The sequence below is a fragment of the Ursus maritimus genome, unplaced genomic scaffold, assembly GCF_017311325.1.
Source record: "Ursus maritimus isolate PB19 unplaced genomic scaffold, ASM1731132v1 scaffold_25, whole genome shotgun sequence".
NCBI lineage: Eukaryota > Metazoa > Chordata > Mammalia > Carnivora > Ursidae > Ursus > Ursus maritimus.
The window spans coordinates 264806-279299 of record NW_024425008.1 but is presented as its reverse complement, the minus strand read 5'-3'; the positions used below and the strand labels follow the sequence as shown (position 1 = coordinate 279299).

Below are 14494 nucleotides of genomic sequence, written 5' to 3'. Positions count from 1 at the left end.
TTCTCAGGGATCCCTCCCCAACCACACCCAGTCCAGAGAAATTCCTCTTGAACTAAGTTCCTGCCTTAAAGAAACAGCCGCCAGAAAGCAGGTACGCTGCCCACACTTAGGGTGAGTGTGTGTGTGTGTGTGTGTGTGTGTGTGTAAGACCACGCCAGGCTTGTGTGGAGGGGTGTCCTCACTCTTCCTGGAATATTCCACAAGTGGAAGATGAACATAGACTCATTTTCAACTATAGAGAATGACAATGCAAATAACAGTATCTGGCCAAAAAAGTTAACTCTGATCACCGCTATAGAAAATTTGGAAAACACAGAAGGCCACGATCCCATCCCCACAAACACTTTGGTGTTCATCTCCCCACTTTAAAAAACAGAACAGGGGCGCCTGGGTGGCACAGTGGTTAAGCGTCTGCCTTCGGCCCAGGGCGTGATCCCGGCGTTATGGGATCGAGCCCCACGTCAGGCTCCTCCGCTATGAGCCTGCTTCTTCCTCTCCCACTCCCCCTGCTTGTGTTCCCTCTCTCGCTGGCTGTCTCCATCTTTGTTAAATAAATAAATAAAATCTTAAAAAAAAATAAAAATAAAAAAATAAAAAATAAAAAACAGAACAGGCAGCCTCACAGGTAGAGTGCACGGGGTGGGGTGGGCGTGTGTTCCGTCTCTGGTTCCCTGACTCGAAGAAGTATTTCAGAATTTCCACCGTGGTGGTCACCTGGGGCGGCTCTGGGCCAGCCTGTGGGACACACGCCTGGGCGCCTCCCCTTGCAGCTGCATAACGTCTGTGCCTCAGTTTCCTCAGCAGTCAAGTGGGAATGCAGACAGGACTGTCACGTCCAGGAAGGGCGCGGGTCTGCCAGAACGGGCCGCCGGGGTCAAGCCCCCACATGCTTGGCGTGGTCACCCCACGTTTCTTCACCCCGTTGTACTCCTTGCCTGGCACAATGCTGGCACACACAGACATGGAGTGCCGCGCAGCCCGTCTAGCTGAGTGCAACGGCTCCTCGCGCTGTCCAAACGCTGAGGTTGGTGGCTGTCTATCTTCTGCCCCGCCACCAAAGGCGGCCTGTCCTCACAAGGGACTGCTGCGTGCTCCCTGAACACCGCCACATCCCCCTCCCCCCACCTCGCAGGTAGGCAACCCCCAGGCGCTCTGCCTGGCGGGACCAGCTCTCTATGACCATACCCGGTCAGCTAGCTGAGGACACAGGCCCTCGGGCTTCGGGCCGTGCCACCCCACAGGGGCAGGAGCATGTGAGAGACACGGACCCTCGTGTTCTCTCCCAAGTGTGGCCTGTCTGTGTGTAGCTGTGGATACTGAGCCGTGGCGGGAGGCCCGGCTCTCACAGGGAGCAGGGCACGGGGTCCCCTGCAGCACACAGCAGACCCAGGATGGCAAAGCCCCAGGGCCAGGGAAGAAAGAGGGTTTGCTTGGACTGGACTCGTTTCAAGAAAACTACTTGTAGACAACGAAACACAGACAGGAACGGAAAGAAAGGCGAGGGTGTAGTAGCGGGGATACAAAGAGAAGGAGCCAGAAAAGCTTTTCCCTCGTCCCAGGCAGCAATCTGTTGACTGACCACAACCACCGCCAAAAGCATGGGGCAGGGGACTCTTCCTTGGGCCCCCAAATCTAGATGGCCTTTCTTGGGTGCTTTCCCCACCCTCCCTGCTCCACAGGCCCAGTGGGTCGTCCTGGTCACGGTCTCCTACCCGCCTGGACACCCAAGTGCACCACGAGCCCCTGGGCCAGACATTTGTTCTCCATTGTCTCTGGTCAAGAGCGCACGGGGTACTGCTGGGCAGTAAGGGGGCTCGGGCGGGGACAGCACGCTGCAGAGGGACCGGCCGAAGGTCAGCTCCACACGCGGGGCCAGTCGTGGGGCCCCAACGCCCTGCGGCCCTGGTCCGCACGCCCCAGCGGGGGTCCGCCAGGGCCTTGGGGTGGGGGGACAAGGGCGTCGGTGCGGGGCGAGAGGCGCCCGAGGTCCGCGGTGTCGGCGCGGGGGCGCACGGAGAGTTCGCGGGGTGGGAGAGCCTTCGGGGGACAGGAGGGGCGCGGGGCCGGGTGCGCTAGGGCGTCGGTACTGGGGACCCCGGGGGCAGGGGCAGTGCGCGGGGGGCGAGGACTCGCGGAGGCCCCGGGGTGGGTGCGTGGAGACATGGGGCACGCCGGGCGACAATGAGTGCCCCTGGGGGCGCCGCGGACACGCGAGTGCGCGGGGCTGGGGTCTGGGCGGGTGCGGGAGGCCGGGGAAGCGGGAAAGCGTTGGGCGCGCGGACCCCGGGGGGAGGGGGAGGAGAGAGGGGGAAAGGGGGGAGCGGGAGGGGGAGGAGGGTCCCACCCGGCGGCTCCCGGGGCGGGGGGCGGGGTGGGGCGGGCCGGGCGGGGCCTGTGCCCTGGCGCGGGCGCGCGCTCCCGCGGGCCGCGGGCCGGGGACGCCTCGCGAGTCGGCGGCGGGGAGCGCGCGCGTCCCCGCACTTCCGGCGAGCGTTCCGCCGGCCGCGATTGGGCTCGAGGCGGCGAGCGCGCGCCCGTCCAGCCAATCGGCGGCGGCGGCGGATTGGGGGCGGGCGCGTGCCGGGGCGCGGCGCGGGCGCGGGCGGGCGGGGCGGGGCGCGCGGCGCGGGCGGGGCGGCCGTAGCCTGGTTGCCGCCCGCGGGCTGTCCGCCGCCCGCCCGGCCGTCCCCGCCGCCGGCAGCCATGTGGACCGCGCCGCCGCCCTCCGCGCGCCCGGCCGCCGCCCGCTCGCCGCCGCGCGTCCGCGGCCCGGCCGCAGCCCAGGCCGCCGAGGGAGCGGCGGGGCCGGCGCCATGGCCGAGCGGGGCCGCCTGGGCCTGGCCGGCGCGCCCGCCGCGCTCAACACGCCCGTGCCCATGAACCTGTTCGCCACCTGGGAGGTGGACGGCTCCAGCCCCAGCTGCGTGCCCAGGTACGCCGCCGCCCGGCCGCTTTGTTCCCGCGCGCACCTGCCGGACACCCGGGACTGTCCGCCCGGGCTGTCCATCCGGGCCCTGCGCACCGCGCCGTCCCCACCCGGGACTGTCCGCCTGGCACCGTCCACTCGGGACCTGCGCCCGGGGTCCCCGCCCGGCACTGTCCATCCGGGACCTGCGCCCCGGGCGGTCCCCACCCGGGACTCCACCCGGGACCTCGTGCTCGGAAGGGGGGGCAGCCGGGATAGTGCAGCGGGGCAGTCCCCTGGGACCTCGCACCCGGAGGCCCCACCCGGGACGGTCCACCCAGGACCCGCAGATGGGACCGTCTGCCCCGGGGTCCCGCACTCAGGGCCTCGCGTTTGCGCTCCCCACTCGAGCTTGCGTATTCGGTGGGAGCAGCCTCTGACGCGGGGAGCGCCTCTGAGGTCCTGGCACCGCCAGGAGGGAGTGGCGCGGGTTTCTTTGGCCCCGCAGTCTTCCGAGGCTCAGGGAGCTCACCTGGTTCTGCTCCCAGGCGGCATCATTGCACCTGTCCGCTGATGCGGTGCTGGTGAGTTGACTCAGGGTGTCTCCTCTCTCCCCTGCTGTCAGATTTCCTTTTGCGGTCAGCCACCCCGTCAAGCCTGAGCGTCCTGGGAGTGACCCTCAGGGCCCGCAGTGTCCATAGAACACCTAAAGTTGGAACTATGATTGTTCTGTCCCATCCAGCACACGCCTCTTTACTCGTGGTCTCGGGGGCCTGCTCTGTCCTGCCGGCCCTTTACCTGTTTGCATTGTGCTTCCTAGTTCAGAGACACCTGCGTGTGTGCCTAAGCTGGGTTCTTTGCATCAGGCTGTCAATTTCGCGGTGGTGAAAGACCGCCCTCTCACTTGGAGGGGAAGTGCCTGGACCCCTGTGGGAATAGCTGGTGGAGGTCTAGGCCACAGGCCAGTGCTGTATCCAGATCAACTCGAGTCGAACTGGTGACTTCCCTGTTGTTCTTGTCAGCTTGGAGCTCTCTTGGCTTCTTCCTGACTCAGTGGTCCCCGATGATGAAGCTCTCAGGCTGAGGGGGACAGACAGACTTGGACCAGGGTCTATTCTGGAGTGGACACCAGACCTCGAGGGCTGCCGGGAAGAGCGCTTCCTGGGGAGACCTCCTGGTGAGGACCTCAGGATTGCCATCCAGACACAAGACGTGGGTGGTGAACTGCTGGGGGTGCCACACATGCAGCCGGTTCATCCTACAGGGGTCGTGGGGCCAGGTGTTGGGGCTGCCAGTCTGGGGTTTCCCCTCCAGGACTGCAGGGCTGGGCGGTCAGAGCACTGGCTGTGCCAAGTGAAGAGGATGGGCCCTCCATACACCTGCCTCCTGTGTGACCTGAGGGTCAGCATTAGCCAGGCTTTGGGGCCAAGGACTTCAGATCCACCTGTTTGCCTCTTCTCTGGGAAGTCTCTGGGCCTCTCAGCCAAGCTCAGGAGCGTCTCCCCAGGCCCAGCCTGCTCACCCTTTCCCATCCTGGGCAATTGCCCTAGCTTCGAGCCCCACTGCCAGGGGTCTTTGTGGACTCTCCTTCCCCCCATGCTTCTGTCTATCCCCCTCTGCGTTGTCACCGCCACAACCCAGCAGACCTCTTCTGCTGGCTGCCTTCTGTCAGTGCCCTCCAAATCCACACCTGTCTCCTTCCCTGCCTCCTTCCCCATCACTGGCCCACAAATCCACACCTGTTCCCCTCCTTGGCTCCTTCCCCATCACCGTCCCACAAACCCATGCCTGTACCCCTCCTTGCCTCCTCCTGTCACTGCTCCCTTGCTACTCCAAGTGCCCCCGGACAGGGTGCAGACTGTATCCTGTCTTTGCTGTGCCTCCTCACCAGCTCTCTGGGGCTCCCTCAAAAGACCACTGAAGTTTAACTGGGGGTGTTGGGGGTTGGTTGCAGGAGATGACAGGAGGGTGGGAGCTGCATTTAGGGGCCTCGTGAGCCCCTGCTGGAGCTGGTCTGGGAAGTGCACTCCAGTGAGTGTGGGGGGGAGGGTGTGCAGTGGGCTGGACAACACAGGTGTTGGGGGCTCCATGGCTCCGCCTGGATGGGATATTGGGGATGGGGGAGGGGTGATGGCAAGTTGTGTCCTGTGGCCATGGAGTCGTCTGATAGGCCCTCAGAGTTGATGGGTTGAACGTTCAGAACGTCAGAGCAACGGCCCCCTACTTTCCACGGTGACCAGAGCCCCTCCCTGAGAGGTGGTGCTGGTCTCCTGCTTGTACTGCCTGCAGGTCAGAGTCCTTGGACGGGCTGTTCTTAGTTTGCTCCTGGGACTTTCTGTAAAAGGGGTCGTACTCTCTCTGTTCCTTCGCATGTCTAGTTTTTGCCCAGTCTTTACGTTTTGGAGTGACGTTGGGCCAGTGGCTGTCACTGCCGTGTGGTGGTTCCTACAAAATGATGGTGTGGGTCCCTGCTCTTTAGGCGACCTGTGGCTTATTTCCAGGTGGCGGCCAGTTTCGTCCGTGTTGCCGTCGGCCTCTGAGTGCCGGGGCTCTGCACGTGTGTGGCTGTGGGCAGCCAGGCCTGGGGTAAGCATGTGCCCATAGTAGGGGGTGTGTGCTCAGTGTTACTACCAGGCGGCTTCATGGAGTGTGGTTGTGCCAACTCCAGCCCCCACCGGCGGGGATGCGCGTCCCCAGTGCTCGGCATTCTTGCCAGCACTTCGCCTGACTTTTAATTTTTGCCAGTCTGGTGGGTGTGAAATGGTCTTGTGGTTTTAATTTGAATTTCCCTGATACTAATGCAGGCTATTTGCACTTCCTTGTCAGCGAAATTGCAGGTCACTTCTTTGGCCAATTTTTCTTTCTCCTTCTTATTTTTATTTTTCTTGCCGACTTGAGTCTCAGCGTTTTCTTCAGGGTAATCCTTCCCCGGCAGGAAGTGTTGAAACTGTCTTCTTCCAACTATGTGAATTTCTTGGCCGTCTGCAAGGCCTGTGCACCTGCCTTCGGCCTGGCTGGCTTGTTTCCTGCTCTTCCCTCTGGTCGGGGCTCTGCTCCTCGCAGGGGCTCCTGCCAGGTGTCAGGGCCGTACCTCGAGGGAGGCCGGATCTCGTGTGTTTCCTCGAGGTAACCACTACGGGCAGCACTCCTCCCTGGTGACCATCAGCAGCGGTGTCTGACCCTTCCCAGCCGCCGCCTGGACGTGCCCCACCACTGGGGTTCCCAAAGCGGCCTCCTGGGCCCCCACCCTGGACCCCAGCAGGTTCTGGGTCCCTTGAGACCCTTGAGCTTCCTACTATTTTTTCTTCCCTGTTTGGGGTTATTCACCAATTTTAAATGTTGTGAGGCTGGTCATCCTTTCCTGTGCTTAACACTCGCTGAAATCTTAGTCTGTGAACTCCTTGTTTGTATCCTGGGCCATTTGAGGGATCTGGTTGTGGTTTGGTTCACGTGCTGGAGGGATGGCCGGCTGGCAGCGCGTGTGTTGGCAGCGCTGTGCGCACCAGCCACACCCCAGCGAGACGAGAGTGTTGGTTTGTGCGTGCCGGCAGGCCGGTCCCACTGCTCTAGACGGTCGGTGTGGTGGCACGGGCAGCGTGCGGCCCTCGGGCTCACCCGTGCTGAGTCTGTTTCCGCAGCTTCCTGCTCCCGGTGCGCCGTATCCCACTGCAGGAGTAAACCACACGTTGTGGAAGCCCGCCGCTTCTGGTAGGTGGGTGGGTTGTTTGCAGTTTGAGGCTCTTGGGTTCAAAGTTGCCATGACCGTCTGGGTGCAGGACTTTGGAAGTCCTATGCTTTCACTTCTCTTTGGTAATGACTGGCTGCAGGGGAGGTGGGCGTGTGTCAGTTTTGGGAGGAACTGCCGTTTTCTGGAGTGGTGGCACCACCCATGACTCTGCGACACTCCATGCCGCCATCTCGCGACTTGCAGCCGTTCAGCTGGCAGCGGCTTCTCCTGAGACTCGTTCTGTGCTTGGTGGGAGTAGAGGCTGAGCATAAGCAAACAGGTTTCTCTAAAAATTAAGAGCATCGCGTCATTTTCTTTGACTTGCTGTTACGTTACGTAACGTTATCTTACATAAATGGATTTTCTAGTATTAAACTAACCTTCCATCCTTGGAAAAATTCCTGGGGAAGAAAGCCTGGTCATGCAGCGTTACCCTTGCTGTTCGTTGGTGGGTTTGGGTGATGACACTCTGGCACAGCTGCGTGTTTATGCAGGGTCTGCGACCTCACCGGATTTCGGCACCAGGAAGCCTCGTAGGACGCACGTCAGAGTGTCGCCTGTGCAGGACTGGGACTGTGTGTCCGCATGTTCGGGGAAAGTCACCCATAAAGTCACCATAGCTTGGGGTTCCTTCCTAGGCAGCGCGACCCGGACTCAGTGTCTTTAGCAGTTGTAGGACACATCCGCCCTCTCTGAGTTAGCTTTTTAAAAATACGTATTTCTGAGAATTTGTACGCTTTGTCCAGATTTTTGGATTTATTGGCACAAAGTTGCTCATAATATTCTTTTATTTTTTAGATGGCTGCAGGATCTGTAGAGCTGTCCCCCTCAGTTCCCTCCGCTGACAGTGCAGGTGGACAGGGACGCTCCGACCTGCCTCACCAGGAGCTCCTCGGGTTTATTTTGCTGCTGCTGTTGTAATTTTGTTAACGTACGCGCACGGCTGCTTATTTTGCTCCTCACTTCCTTTCCTGCGGCACCTGTACCTTTCAGACAAGGGCTGCCTTCGCTGCAGCTCACAAGCTTTTATATGGACAGTCGTCCCGCTTCAAATAGTTTTTTTAATTTCCCATCATTCTTTCTTTAACCTGTCGGGATATTTCAAAGTTTCCTAACAGGCAAACGTACGAGCCTAGTTACTGTTCCATGATCCAGTTCATTTCTTCTTCCCATGGTTCTTTCCTAGCTTAGTCATGTTGTGGTCAGAGAAAGTGGTCAGTATCACACCAGGTCCTTAACGTTTTTCGGAACTTGCCTTATGCTCAGTTTGAGGTCCGTTTTCGTGCCTGCCCTCTTTGTACCGAGCAGGACTGTGCGTCTGGCAGTGGACGCTGTGGGATGTCTGCTCGCTGCGGTCTGCAGGTCTGTTCCCCTTCCTGTCTCCTGGAGAAGCGTGTTAAAACCTCCTAACTTGATGCTGGATGTATCGGTTTCTCTTGGAGTTCTCTCGTTTTGAAACTACATTTTTAGGCATACACGGTTGGTTAGAATACCTTCCGGGGGTTTTGAACTTGGAGCGTATGTGACCCTGTGTGGTGATGCTTTCCGCCTGGACGTGCGCTTTGGTGACAGGCTAGCTCTGCGTAGTATTTGCTGCTATTTCTTTTTCCATCTCTTTTCTTTAGACTCTTCCGCACCCTTATACGTGAGATGTGTCTTTGGTACCTCGGCGTGGAGCTAGGACCCATTTTTGTTCAATCTGACAATCTTTGTTCTTAACTACAACGTTCAGTCTGTTGTCATTTATCAGAATTATTGATATTTGGGTTCATAGTTATTTTGGTTTTTGTGCTTATTATTTTCTTGTTTTTATGTCTGTTTTTCTCTTTTGTTTTACCTTAGTCTGCGCTGGTTTTTTTCCTTATTCTGTTTCCACCTCATGTATTAGTTTGAAACTTAGCACTGTTTCTGCCTCTTTAGTGGTTACTGCGTGAACTGTAATTTGCGTACTGGCTGTATTTATTTTATGGGGGGGTGCGGGGGAGAGAACCTTTAGCGGGTTCCACACCCAGTGTGCCCAGCGCGGAGCCGACGCGGGCTGATCCCACGACCCCGAGATCATGACCTGAGCTGAAACCAAGAGTCAGACGCTGACTGACTGAGCCCCCCAGGTGCCCCCATACTGGCTGTGTTTCAAAGTTATCTTTATCCTGTTCCTGACAGGTGCAGGCACGAACCTCGCGATGTGCTGTTCTGACCCGGCCTGTTCACGCTCCCGCACTGTGGTTCAGTGTATCTTATTTGTCCTGCTCAGCCCACGACAGGTTGTTGTTTCTTTGTTCTGCTAGCACTCGATTAACCTCGAGTAACCTCAGAACTCATCGCTTTTCTTCATTCTTCTGGCAACTCAGAACGTGGAACTCTTTCTCTCCCTTTTGTGTCTGAAAATGCATCTTCAGGATTTTCTTTAGTGAGGGTGTGTTGGTAACTAACTGCTCTTTCTGTGTTCTCAAAATGCTTACCCTTGTTTCTGGAGGGTGTTCGGGGGGGTGCAGGCGGTATGTCCCCTCTGCACGTGCAGGTGTTCTGGGGGGTGTGGGGGTGCAGGCGGCATCTCCTTTCTGCATGTGAAGGATGCACATTCCCTGACTTGCACAGTTTTGCCCTTGAGAGGTCAGCTGTCAGTCAGGCAGGTCATTTGAAGGTCTGTCCTTCTCCCTGGTGGCTTTGCGATCACTTCCGTTGTGTCCAGGTGTGGCTTTCTCTTGATGCCGCCATGGTCAGTGTTGGGACTTTCCAACTTTGTGGATTGGTGGTTTTTACCAGTGTTGGGAAGGGTCAGCACCCTCAGTCCAGTTGTTGCCTTTGTCCTGTGCTCTTTCTCTTCCCGTCTGGGTTGCCATCTGGATGTGTAGTAGCCCTTCCCCCACTGGGTGGTCATGGTGAGGCGGGCTGGGCAGGTTTCACGTGTCCCTGTAATGGTAGCCAGTTGTCAGCCCCTCCTTCTACTTCTGTCCACGTCCTGCTGCCCCTGTGGCCCACACGAGAGCTGCTGCGGCTGGTGGGGACCACGCTCTCCCCCGGCCCTGCCCAGAGCACGGCGTGATCATGGAGTAGCTACTTGGTAAGCACTCCTGGAGCTGATTGGAGGGGCTCTGCTCAGAGTGTGGGTTCTGTTGTGAGTTGGGAGGAAGCCACCACTCTCACTGAGGGTGTGTGCTGGGAGAGCCGTGCAGGGCGGGCCGCAGGCTGCATCCAGTGTGGACTTGGCTGGCAGCGGGGGTCGTCGGATGTGTGCATGGACGGAGGGGGGCATTTGTTTGAGAGTGCATCACATGCTTGCAGTGTCTGAAAGGTAAAGTCTGCTGTGGGGGGACCAAGGAAGCCGGCTCTGCGGTCTGCGGCTGTGAGGAGGACGTGGGCCGTCAGTGCCCCTCGCCGCAGCTCATTTCAGCCCACCTATTCGCGTGCACACGCGTGCACGCCCAGTCCGCGGTCTGCTTCCCGTGCTTCCCGTGCACACATGTGCACGCCCAGTCTGCGGTCTGCTTCCCGTGCTTCCCGTGCAGAAAGGGCTTCTGTGAGGAAGGAAGAGCTGCCTGAAAGGACCTGAGCAGGTGCTTTGCTGGGGCAGGTGTGTGGTCTCACTGGGTGCTTAAGGGTCTGTGAACTAGGTGGGGACCCCTCGGGTGCCCTGCTGTGCCCTCATCTCTCCTTGGGATCTCCCCCTGCTTCTGCCCAACGTGCCGGCCATCCCACCCAGGAGGGGTAGATGAGGGAGGGTGTCCATGGTGCAGGTGGTGGGAGTAGGGAGACCATTCCAGAGGGCGGCTCTACAATCAGGAAAAATGATGGGTCTTTTTGGCCCTGTGATGGGTCAGATCTTGAGGGTCCTTCTGGAGCCCAGGTGTCACAGAGATGCTCAGATGCAGGTGGGCAGGGTGGGGAGCACAGTGCCACTGAGCGCGTCCTCCCCGCAGGCACCGCCGGCCTCAGGCTGCTGCTGTCTGGGAACTGGCACATCCCTGTGTTCCTGCTGGTGGTGCTGGGCAGAGTGTGGACATGGCACAGAGCGTGGCAAGCGCGTGGAGCTGCTGGCCCCTTCCTGGCCTGTGCCTTGTCAGCTCCCGTGGATTGCTAGGCTGCGGCATGGAATGGAAAGTCAGCCCTGAAAATAGCGTGGGAGTGTTCCCTTGTGCCCTGAGGCAGGTCGTCTCAAAGGCACCCCAAGTCAGGGCGGACGGTGCAGGAGCCGTGGCGCGCTGAGAGCCGCGCTGTCTGCAGGGCATCTGTGCCTAGTGATAGCGCTGTGTGATTTGAAGCGTCTCCCGCCTGCCCGGGCCCCGTCTCCCCTGGAGGAAGGCAGTGTTCCGTGCTGTGCACCTGACTCGTGGAGAAGCACACGCCCCTCAGGGCCGCTGTCAGCAGCCGTCCACAGGCAGAGCCTGGCTGCTGCTGGCCTGGCCCTTCGCGCCCCGCGGAGTCAAGGCTGCAGCCCTGGGTCTGCGGCTGGTTTGCCCAGGGTGGGTCCTCTGTGGGGGCGCCCGATAGACGGTGTCGACTGCACCTCAGAGGGGCAGAGGTGGGGGTGGGAGGCACCAGGGAGTGAGCGCACCAGCCCTTCTTGTGGCCAGGCTTGCAGTGGCTGTTCTGTCCCCACTGCCGCCACCGGCCTTTTCTCACAGCCCCCTGGCCCCCTTGCAGGTAGCACCCAGCCATGGTGCCGGGGACGCTGGCACCTTTGGTGGCCCTGCCCTGAGGGCACCGTTGTCCCGATGGTGGGAGAGGATAGGACAGGATGGCAGTGGCCACAGGAGGGTCAGGCCGACCCCCAGTGGGGTTCTGCTCCCCCATCGTCAGGTGGGCTGGGTGGGCTTCAGGAGGGGCCTGGCCCAGCTTTTTTCTCCCCCGTGCCAGGTCTTGCTCTTGGCAGTAAGGGCAGTGCCTCGAATGCCTCACGGCTGGCTGTCAGCTGGCTTCATGTCCTGGTTCCCTGTGGCCGTTCCATTGCCCTAGCGTGTGCCCCCCCTACATGGTGCAGGCCAGGTGAGCAGCGCGGGTTCGGGGGTCTGTCGGTGCTGTCGCCCTCTGGCCTCTGGAGGCGGAGCCCTGTTGGCAGGGGGCTGGCCGCTGTCTCTGCCCCCCAGCCCTGGGCAGGCCCTCGGAGGCCCTTCTCTCTGCCTGGATGTGGCTGTGCCCTTCACCAGCGTGCTGGCTCTGCCCTGTGTGGACCGCACAGCCTCCAGCCTACATGTGGCACGTGCTCCTTCCTGTCCCCGATCATTCAATCTGTGGGGCACACGTTGCCCGCATTGGGACAGTGGTGGTGCCCCCCTAGGCAGACCCTCGGGTGACCTCTGGGGTGATTGTGTATGAGTCAGAGCCTCAGACTGGGGACAGCAGGGATGCCTGCGTCTTTCACTTAACCTGAGGCTCACTCTCCAGGGTGGCTGCTGCTGACCTCGCGTCCCATGATGGTGCATCTTTCTGTCGTGGCCGGTGAGCACCTCCCTGGTCTTCGATGAACTTCTCCTGGGCCTCCCTGCCACAGCGTGAGGGAAGGCTCTGTGCAGGTGTCCCCAGACCCCGGGAGGACAGGTGTCCCGCGCTTCTGAACTCGGCAGGGTGCTCTGTGGTGTCTCGTCTCTCACAGGCTCAGCCCTGCCCACCAGGGAGTGGATGTTGGGTGCCTCCGGGGCATCTGAAGGGCAGGTGTCCTGGGGGGGGGGGGCAGGCTCTGGTCAGTGAGTCGCCATGCTAGGGCCTCCCTCTGCACGGGCAGTTTGGCTTGTCCTTCCGAGTACCACTGAGGACATGGCTGGGCACAGGCTGCCTGGAGACGCTCTGCAGTGGGCCCAGAGAGGGAGCGGGGGTCAGGTAGCCCTCTGGCACTCTGCAGTGGCCCAGGCACTCCCCCGCTGCCCCTGCTCCAGGCTGGGGTGTGCTCGGCCAGGGGGCAGGGGGGCGCCTTGGCTGGGAAGACCTGTCCTGGGTTGTGGGCTCTCTGGTGACCTAGCCTGCAGCCAGTTCGCTGTTCACTGGGGTCCCCGTGGGGGTCCTAGGCCGTGCGGCCAGTCCTCCAGAGCAGGGTCCCCGTAACTTGAAGGTAACTTTGGGCGGGTAATGAGGAATGACATGGGTGCACCCCCTCTCTGAAACGCGTGAGCGTGGTGTGTGTTTACAAACACAGTGCTTGTCCGATGGAGCATTCAGGACGATGAACTCATTTGTGGGTGCGTTTGCTTTGTGGGTGTGGGGCCCTCGAGAGAGGCGTGAGGACAGGGCGGGGGCTGAGCTGTGGCCGGGTGGGCGGGCAGGGCCCTGCTCAGAGCGAGCCCAGGGAAGGGAAGATGGTGGGGGCATCCCAGAGGAGAAGGGACGTCGGGGAGGCTGAGGATCTGGCGGGTGGGGGCATACAAGGACGCCCTACCAGTGGCTCGCCGCTCAGGCAGTGCTGCAGGAGCAGAGGCCGCCTTCCTGCTTCGTGCCCCAGCCTCGCATGTGCTGCCCTCGCCCAGCTGAGGGAAGGGCCCTGCCGCGAGGAGGCCGGGGGCCGGGGAGGGGGAGGGTTGGACGCCTCTGCCCCCGACTTGCCTGCGTGTGCCGGGGAGGCTGGGCCGCACCCGTCTGTGGGTTCTGGACTGTGTCACTGTGGCCCTGGCAGGTCACAGAAGGTTCCAGAAGCGTGTTGATTTGTAGCCCAGCCCTGGAGGAGGACTGCCGATGACTGAGTCCCCCGAGCGGCCCCCATGGTGTTGATCTCGGCAGAAAAAAGCCTCAAGCAGGTGGCAAACGGCTGTGGGGGCCACGGTGAAGGTTCTCTGGGAGGAGCTGGCGAGGATGGGGTAGGCCCTGCGAGGTTCTGCCCTCCGCCTTCTTCTGACCTGAACCGAGGATGACCACACCTGCTTTCTTCTTTGCTATTTTGCCTCTTGGAGAATAGTTTTCTCAAGAAAAGGTGATGATGGCCGTCCCCTGGGGCGTGTGGCTGGCAGGGGGGCGGGCTGCCCCGGCTCAGCGGTTTGGACAGGCAGACATTCCATCCTGTGCCAGCACAGAGGCCCGCCAGGGAGGAGCAAGCTCCTGGGGAGGGGACAGCTGTGTCACCAGCCGTCACTGTGGGGGACACAGGAAACTACTGTGCCGGCCTCACGGTCACTGGAAAGCTGGGACGTCCGGCGTGCACTCTGTCCTGGAATAGCGGCTGCGGCTGCCTCTCCAGGCAGAGGGCTCTTGGGACGGGTGCGATGGGCCAGGCGGGTGGGGAAACCGCCACACGGACCCTCGGGATCGGCCCCCAGCCACCACCTTTCCTTTAAATTGGAGCGCGCTGGGCAATGTACGGAGCGTTTCCAGTTACGCTGTTTGTGTTTGGACAGAGACGTGTCTGCTTAGCCTTGTTTAGAAGAGCGCCTGGTGAATTCCCTCCACCAGCGCATTTTCCCACTTACCTTTAAGAGGAGGGACGAGGAGATCCCTGCTCCCGAGAGATGCCACCTGGCAGCCCAGCCCATTTTTGCGGCTGGTGGCCCAGGAAGAAAGGCAGGCAGACTCAGTCGTGCAGCAGGGAGATTTGTGGTCAGCGGGCTTCAGTCCGACACCCCCGGGCTGTGGACTGACCCTCGTGGGAGGGCAAGGTGAAGCCAGGGCGGGGGGTTCTCATCCTTGCTGGACCTGCGCTGTGCCCCCCCCCCCCGGGTGCTGAGGCCCCCAGCGCGGCCCCGTCCCCACCCCCTCCCCCCTGCACCAGGCGCTCAGCTTGGCATTCCCATCGTCATTTGAGCTGCTGCCTTTCCCCGGAAGCAGGCCCAGCCTGCCGTCCCCCATGTGCTGCCTGCAGCCCTCCAGCACCATCCTGGGCACCGGCCTGGCTGCTGGTTTGGGGAGGACACGGGGGCCTCCAGGAGCTCTGGGACAGTCTC

The 14494-nt window shown here is 60.9% G+C and overlaps 1 protein-coding gene across 3 annotated transcripts in view; it reads left to right on the top strand.

The window, feature by feature from the left end:
• Positions 1–2804: 2804 nt before the first annotated feature.
• Positions 2805–14494, top strand: part of PACS2 (phosphofurin acidic cluster sorting protein 2) — a 53995-nt gene continuing 42305 nt past the window's right edge. For all 3 annotated transcript variants that reach the window (XM_040641299.1, XM_040641298.1, XM_040641301.1), the window contains exon 1: positions 2805–2932. In XM_040641299.1, the coding sequence (XP_040497233.1) occupies positions 2814–2932 (119 nt within the window). In that variant the 5' untranslated portion in view covers positions 2805–2813. The remainder of the gene's footprint in view (positions 2933–14494) is intronic.